The sequence below is a fragment of the Mesitornis unicolor genome, unplaced genomic scaffold (assembly GCF_000695765.1).
Source record: "Mesitornis unicolor isolate BGI_N332 unplaced genomic scaffold, ASM69576v1 scaffold5816, whole genome shotgun sequence".
Lineage (NCBI taxonomy): Eukaryota > Metazoa > Chordata > Aves > Mesitornithiformes > Mesitornithidae > Mesitornis > Mesitornis unicolor.
Genome location: NW_010192977.1, coordinates 234,640 through 242,821, shown reverse-complemented (window position 1 = coordinate 242,821; position 8,182 = coordinate 234,640). Strand labels below are relative to the sequence as shown.

General features: G+C 53.6%; 1 protein-coding gene across 4 annotated transcripts in view; it reads left to right on the top strand.

Annotated features, from left to right (window-relative positions):
* The window catches only part of LOC104542849 (NT-3 growth factor receptor), a 203,914-nt gene continuing 195,732 nt past the window's right edge, over positions 1-8,182 (top strand). For 2 of the 4 annotated variants that reach the window (XM_010187307.1, XM_010187305.1), the window contains exon 1: positions 180-427. In XM_010187307.1, coding sequence (XP_010185609.1) covers positions 180-427 — 248 coding nt within the window. Of the gene's footprint in view, positions 428-8,182 lie in introns of all 4 variants that reach the window. The other 2 variants (XM_010187308.1, XM_010187304.1) reach the window with 2 other exon arrangements.

Below are 8,182 nucleotides of genomic sequence, written 5' to 3'. Positions count from 1 at the left end.
CCAGCTGCCAGCATGATTTCATCTGCTGGAGGATTTTTACATTTGATCGCTTGAGGTTTTGTTGTGTTGTTTTGGTTTTTTTTTCCTCCCTCTCTTTGTTTCCTTCCCCCTTTCCCCCCTTCCCCTCCCTCCATCCCCCCTTTCCTCCTCCTCCTCTTTTTTAGAAGCAGCAATCGGAGATGGATGTCTCTCTTTGCCCTACCAAGTGCACTTTCTGGAGGGTATTTTTGCTCTGGAGCATTTGGGGAGACTATCTGCTTTCGGTGCTGGCTTGCCCTGCTAATTGTCTTTGCAGCAAGACAGACATCAATTGCAAGAAACCGGATGATGGGAACCTCTTCCCTCTCTTGGAAGGGCAGGATTCAGGCAGCAGCAATGGCAACACGAGCATCAACATCACGGACATCTCAAGGAACATCACTTCCATGTAAGTGGGGGTCCCCCCGGGCAGGGTGCGGGCAGGGCTCAGGTGCCCCCGGCATTGCTGCGCTGCTTGGCACGGCTCAGCACCGCTTCCCATGCAGAGGACGCGGATCCGGCTTTTCCCCTTACCACATCCTCCCAAAAAAGAAAAGGGAAAAAAAAAAAGCCCCAGCAACAGTTTGGCCGAGGCTTAAGAGGAATAAAGTAAATGAGATTTGATTCCTTAGCAGGAGAGAGAGCAGCAGGCGAAGATGCTAAAGCTGCTGCTTCCTTTAACTGTTTGCTTCTGCAAGGGAGGAGGGAGAGTGCCACAGCCACACGCAGCCACATATATACCCAAATTGGGCAAGAAAAGCAAGTTCTGAGCTGCTTGTGCTTTTTCGAGACTTTGGATCCGATTAGAATGTCATTTTTTTTCATCCCCTCAACAGAAAATGCTCCCTTCCCTGCCCTGGCTGAGTGTATCTGGGGATCTGCGGTTTCGCCTTTTTAAGGGAAGAAAAAAAAATAGGGCAGTGAGATGTCCCTTAAGTAGCTTATTTAACTCGCATTGTTACAATTTTGCAACTCGCCGTGGTGCTGCGATAGGATTTGTGTGTTTTCGTCTCGGGGTGGTGGCGGTGGGGAGAAGCATCGGAGCAGGAGATATTTTTAGTTGAGCACTTTGCGTTTGTTTGCATGCTTGTTTATCTGGAAAATCAACTTGAAGTTGCATTATCCTTGTTTGGAGAGGCAGTTAGCAAAGCCCATGTTAATCTCATCAGCGTAAAGTCGAGAAAGAAATATATTTCCTTCTCCTGAATCCATCATGCTGTGTGTGTGCGGCAGAAAAGAAAATCCTCGTCGCTTCCAATCTCTGCTCTTTATTTTCCAGTACATTTTTGGGTGAGATGAACTCTGAGCCATTTCATTATTCTAATGCTAATTGAAATGTGAGCATTTAGGGAAATGAAGCCCCCAGAGCAAGTTGCCAGTGGGAGTTGAGCAGAGAAGAGGTGGAATCCTTTATTCTGGCAGTTAAATGCAGCAAGGTTTGAAATGAGTAATGGAGGGTTATTTATTTATTATTTTTTCACCTCGATGGCACAGTTGCATGGAGGGAGACAGCTTTGCTGGGTCTCTTCCTGAGGCTTTTTTATTTGGTCACAGTGCAATTGCAGCAGAGCCATGGAGTAATTGCAGTGCCTCTTTAGCAGCTCTGCTTGTCACCTTCTCTGGCTAGAGATGATGGGAGCCGCTCTCCTCACTTGCTTAAAGGTTCATGCGATGCCCAAGCAGGTTTTTGGTGCGTACCACTGACCCTGAACCCCCAGCCCTGCCTTTGCCTTGCCAACAAACCTCCTCTAGGAATTGGGAAAATAAAAGGGGAAACTAATGCAACGCTCCCTTTCCAACTGCCCCGTATTTATCCTGCGTCTCCGTGCTGGAGCATTTTCTCTGTGATGCTGTAGGGATGTGGGTGATGCTGGGGAAGTCAGAGAAACTCGTGGGTTTTTTTTCCCTGTGCTTGCTGTTTGTTGTGGTTTGGTTTTAACCCTTTGGAGGACGGGGAGCAGCAGGAAAGGCTGTGAAGGGTTTGGAAGGTGTCGGCGTGAGGGAGCGTGCGTTGTAAGATGCTCACATACATCTGAACTGCTGCGAGAGGTTGTATTGTGGGAGTCCTTTTGTGCCCAGAAAATATCTTTGCGGCTTTGAAACTGAAAAACACTAATAAAAAGGAGAAGGTCAAAGAAAAAAAAGAAAGAAAAGAAAACTGGACAACTCCAGAAACAGATGCTGGGCATTTTTGTTTTTGAAACGAGCTTCTCTTAAGTTGAGGAAGGAGGAGAAGGTGCCAGTTTTTGCTGGATGTTGTATGCGTCTCTGCTTCACACTGAGGAAAGCACATTCCCTTATCCCCTGCATCGCTGCTGGTCCCACGCCTCCATCTCTGGGCTTAGGGGGCCAAGGCGCAGGACTGGGGTGAACCTCAAAATGCTGTGAGTGGCTGAGACTGAGAATAAGGGAGAACTTTTCCCAGGGGTCTATGCTTACTAGGAAGAGAGCAGTGGTTTCTAGGGGATGCTTATGGGAGCAGAGAGATGGTTTGGGTGGTGGGGCTGCTTCCTAGTGAAGGAGTTGCTGCTGGGAGCCAGGATTGAACCCATGTTCCTGTTCTTGTGTGGGAGACAGCAGGTCCTGCACTCTTCCAGGTTGATGTGAGGCCTCTCCTTGCCAGCCCCCACATCATGGGGTACTGAGGCGAGGAGTGCATGGAAGCCCAGCCTGGTCATCGTTGAATCACTCCTGGCACGTGGGTCTGATTCAGCTGGGCACTGAACGGTGGTTTTCCCCTGCTTTCTGTGCTCACCGGTGGCTTAGCTTCATTAGACAGCTTGCCTTGTCTGTGGGCAGTGAGTGGGCAAAGGCAGCTTCTCCCACTGTGCTGGGGGATGAATAAGAGAGGTTTAGTCCTGTCCCTGTGGTTGGGGATTGCGATGCTCCAGCTGGGTCCGCCCTGCAGGCCCTGGGAATGGTGGTAGTCTCTACTCCATCCTGCTGCTGGTGAAAAGGTGATGTGATATGGGGCAATGAAACCACTCTGGGACCAACTGGGGCCTTAATTTGTGTCTAAAAGATGAGCTCAGCTTGGCAATCTGAACTTGGGTGGTGCTGACAGAAGGCTGCCAGGACCCACTTGGAGTGCTGGAGAAAGCAAGCAGTGTGAGCTGGCTTGGAGGGCTCGTCCATCTCATCCCCGTGAGCCAGGGCAGAGGCCATTCGTGCCAGCCCACCCTACATAGGCAGGACCCCCCAGCATCAGGGGCTAAGCCGTCAGAAGCTTTGGGTTGTTTCACATCTCAGGGGTGATGAGACACCCGAGTCAAGGAGGACAGGAGACACCTGGCCTGCAGCACTGCCCATGGAGGCTGGCAGGACAGTCCAGCCCAGTGAGTGCCTTCAGTGGGGTACATCATCATCATTGTACCCCTGAAAGTACGGCCTTTGCTCTGTTTGCTGCTGCTCCTGGTTTCCCACCCGTCCCCCTTTTCAGGGAGAGCAGAGCAGCTGCAGCCAGGGCAGGGGGACAGTGGCACACAACCTTTGTGTAAATCCAGGCGGTGCCATGTTAATGGTGAAGCAGGGGAAGGGCAGGAGGTTCTTGCCCTGAGATGGAGGAGGAGGAGGTTGGGTTGGCTGATGTCCCTCTGCCCTTTCCAGCCTGCCCAGAAACTTATCCAATTTTGGATCGAATCCCTGAGGTCATGCCTCTGCACGCAGATCCCTGCAATAGCTGCCAAGGGTCCTGTCTACCTGATGGACTGGCTTGGACCCCAGCTGAAATGGCTCCAGGTTGGAGTCATGCTGCTGGACTCCTCCCTCCTGGTCCAGGGAGAGGGGCTGGAGTATGTTCATACCATTGCTGCTTCTCTTCTGCCCCCTGTACTGAGCAGCTGGGATGTTTGCCACCCTGGGTCCCCATCCATGGCACCACAAGGGTGCATGGGGTGGCTGGGCTCACAGGTGCCACCATGTTTTGGGGTGATGGCGGGCACTGTGTGCCGGGGGCGGGCTGGGGAGTTACCCTTCTGGCAGCGTGGGCAGTGCCTGCGTGCGCTGGCATGGCGCGTGGGGAAGGACGGACGGAGGAGTTTGCCATCTGGGCCTCCCTACTTATCAGCTGTTGCTATGGCACTGCAGAAATGCTGCCAGGCAGGCGGCAGTGGCCTGTGTTTGTCACCCCTGGGCTCCCTTGAGGTAGGGAGATGTCCCCGGTATAGAGTCTTGCTCCCATACCCAACCTTGCCAGGGGAGAATGAGGCCTCTTACGGTAAAATACCCTTGATGGGTGGATTTGCAGAGTTTATCTGTGTACTCGTAGCTGCCTTCAGTAAGGTGAGATGAATTCAGAGCAACTCAAAAGGACGTAGGTCATCATGGAGCTCTGTGAGATGCAGGATTTTGAGGTCTTACTTGCAGGGCCAAGGGGAAGCATCTTGCCCCCACCATGGAATAGAAGAGCAGCCCCATTCTTTCCTTCTGGGCTGTCCCACCAGCCCACGGCAGCATCCGCTCCATCCCGTGGGCCCAGCTGGGGGTGGGAGAGCCGCGTCAGAGCCGGGTGCCGTGGGGGTGAGCGACAGCGCAGCCCCCACTCGCTGCGCAGGAGCTGGGAGCACGTGGAGTGGGGGAGAGTGAGGGGGTGCATGGAGCGACAGCACCCCTTCACTGCTGGCATGGTGAGAGCTGAGGCATCATTGATGCTCATGTGCACCTGCATCTCGGAAGCAAGGAAGGAAGAAAGGGTAAACATGTTCCTGGAAGGGCTGCGGGGAGCAGAACTTGCTTTGGTGGCCCAAACAGCTGGGAAACGGGACTTCTGCGATGCTCAAGTTGGTGACTGCTCTGCTTTAGACAATGGGGCACAAACATTTCCTCCCTCTGTGGATCAGTCACAGGGTGTCCAGTGTGCCTCATGTGCTGTTGCTCTCCGGAGATGAAGGGCTCTGTGTTCTCAAAACCTCTCATCCTGCTGTTCCTCCCATCTCCTGGTCTCGCAGGCTTTATCTGCTGCGGGGACCATTCAGAAGGTCCGTAATTAAATCCAGATTTGCTTTGCAGAGCTCTTGTTTATGCAGAGTGGCTGTCCCAAAGCATGTTAGGAAGGAAGAAGCAAGTGCAGCACAAGTCAGTGATGGCAGAAGAGGGTGCAGAGATGTTTGGGACAAGGAGGTGAGCTGAGATATGGTCTTTGATGCTCTAGAGGTGCTTTAAGCTGGGAGCACTGGTCCTGACTGTCCCCATATTGTCCCCTGGAGGGGGAGGCACTTTCACTGGTGATGTCTTGGACCTTCCATACTTTTGCAGCCCTCCAGGCTATGTGTGGGGACAGAGCAGAAGGATCTGAGGTAGATGCACTTTAGAAGATGCTTTTCAGAGTTGGCTATCAGAGCCAGCTCTCAGCTTGGTTTTCCAAGCCGTGGCCAAGCTAATGCTGAGCTGACAACATCAAGCACAAGAGGGCTACAGCCCTGCTTTGTCTGGGCCATAGGATACCTGCTGGGTCCATCACCTGCCTTTTCATGCCAGAGTCTCTGCCCACATCATGCCTGATCCCACTGGAGTCCCCAAGTGCTCCCCAGCCATGCCTGCACTGCCTGGCTCTGCTGATGGCCTCCATCAGGTGTTTCTTCAGGGAGGAGACAATTTTGGTGCCTGCCAGGACTTCCTAAGCTTTTTCTGAGCTGAGCATGGGGCCTGAGCTGCTGCGTGGACACGAGGAGCTGGTGACCCTTGTGGTTTCAGGACGCATGTGACATCTCCTGCAGGGTTTCAGGATGGATGTGACATCTCTTGCAGGGCTTGGGGAGGTCTAAGTCAGCTCTGGTTGCTGGCTTGTCTCCCTGGGCTTGGAGAGATGAGATGGGGATGCTTTGGGTCTAGGACAGGTGTTTCATGGGGGGGGAAAGACTGAGAAAGGACTTGCTTTGCTGCGCTTGGAGATGCGTTTCCTCTGGCTAGGGCCTTTTGTAGAGCTGTGTTAGGAGAGCTCTCTGGGTCTGCTCTACCCCTGTGGGGTAGATACCTTCATGTGTTTTGGCGTGGGGCTGCTTGTGGTCTCCCAAGGGCCTGTGACCATTCATACACTCAGCAATGCTGGGCTCTTTCAGAACTCTCAAACAGGCCAAGGGATGTCCCATGGGATCACAGTTGCAAGTCCTGCAGGTACATTGTGCAGAGCAATGCTGCCCAGTGCATACTGGGTTGTCCTGCTCAACGCTGTGCCCAGGCCAGGTGTTGCCCACGAGTTTGTGGTTGGATTTGGTGCATCTCATTCAAGGAGAGGGCTGCAGTCAAGTGGGGAGTGAACCAACCCCCGAGCCTGCCAGGCTTCCGAAAGTGACCATTAATAATGCTTGTAAACTCGGTGTGTTATTTGCCAAGCACTGTATAGTAGCAGTAATTTTGATCTTTGGTTTTCCTGGTCCCCATGTTCATCCACAGGGGTTTGTAAGGCTGTTTGTGCGGGAGCAGTTCAGTGGATGTGCCGTGACCCCCAGCCCTGTGTCCCCATGGGGTGACTTCAGCCCAGCTCATCCCCGGGCACCCCCTCCTCTCCCCCGGTTGATGGTGGCTGTGCCGCTAGAGGGCAAGCGGCAGCGAGAGACAGCCCGGCTGCGCTGGCGAGTAGGAGCAGGGAGCCATAAGCCAGCCTGGACCGGTGGCATCGCGGGTGCGGGAGTCACCGGGGGCTGCTGCGGCTGGCGGGGGGGGAGGGTGGGTCAAACTGCTACTTGCTGTCATGCTGATGGATGCCGTGCGGGAGAGAGGAGCCTTTGGGATGTCGGTCCTGCCGTACCCCCCTTTTTGGTAGGCTCCCAGCCGCTCCTCATCTTGGCATACTGGTCCCCAGTGGGCACCCCGTGGTGTTTCTCGGTCCCCTGGGATCTGGTTGGGTCCTGGGTCACGGCTTTCTCCTCTGTGCTGATGGGGAGAATGCAGTCGGTGCACTCCCATGTACCAATAGGTCTCACACCAGTGCTGCAAGCAACACAGCCCCAGCCCATCTGTGAATTGAGGTGATTTGCAGCTTTTTGGAAGGTGTTGACCCAACCAGGTCAGGTGCTGTGGAGAGGTGTTTCTGGGCTGTTTGAAGTGCTGGGGAAGAGGTGCCTGATGGGGGTGATGTGCTGCTGTCTGCATCCAGCTTGTGGCTGTGCACGATCCATGAGGAAGCCCCTTACAGCTCTGCCCATTTTACTGATGGGGAAACTGAGGCACTGAGCAGCAGTGCAACTGGCTTGCAAGCAGCAGGGCAGGGATGGAGACCCTTCAGCCCAGGAGATGAGAGGTCAAGTGTGGAGAGGGAGGGATAAACAAGGCTGTTATTTTGGTCCAGTTGTATTGAACATCCTTGGGAAGTGTCCCTGAGAAATCCTGGATGTAGAGGTGAGAGGGCACAGGCTGAGAATTGTCTCTGGATGCCTCCAGAGTGACTTCAATCCTCTTTGCTTCTCTGATTAACCCTTTGCTGCAGGAGTTGGATGGAGGTTGGAGGGCTAAAGAGGCCATGTGGCCTTCCCCAAGGGGAAAAGAGTGAGAAGAGCCTGGTGCGAGATGGGGAAAGGGCTGGTGGGGGTAGGAAGCTGGTTTTGACCCTGCAGTATCCTCCGTGTGCAGGTCCTGAGGGATTTCTCACTCCCTCTGACAGCTGCACCCAAGATGGGCTGGTTAATTCCCTTCTGGTTATTGGCATATGCTGCCAGCGTGGTGGAGGGGCTGTGACACCCAGTGGTCCTGCAATGCAACAGCAAACATCATGGCATTGGGATGGGTGAATGATGGACATGGGTTAGTGCAGTGATATTGCTTGGGCTTCATTTTGTTTGAAGAAATGGAGATTAAAAACTCTTTGGACTCCCCTTGGGAAAGCTATGCTGGAGTTGGTACCCAGCTAGCGAGGTTTCTCCACCAGCCCTGCTGCATTTGTCCTTGTGCATCTCCATCCTCCGTGTACCACCCTGTTTGCAGACCCCACGGGGTTGGGGGAGTCCTGCCTTGTTGCCCTCTGTGCGAGACCTTGCCACTGCTTGTCTCAAAGAGTAGCACCAGGAAAATATGTGCTGTATTTTTAGCTTATTTTCATGTGATGTTGTGCTGCGGAGCTGAAGGAGAAGCCATAACTGTTTGTGCAGCCAGCTTTCCTCCAGCTGCCGCCCAACACTGGTGTAGGAGAGAACGGAGCCTGTTAGTGACCATCCCCATCCTGTACCCTCCT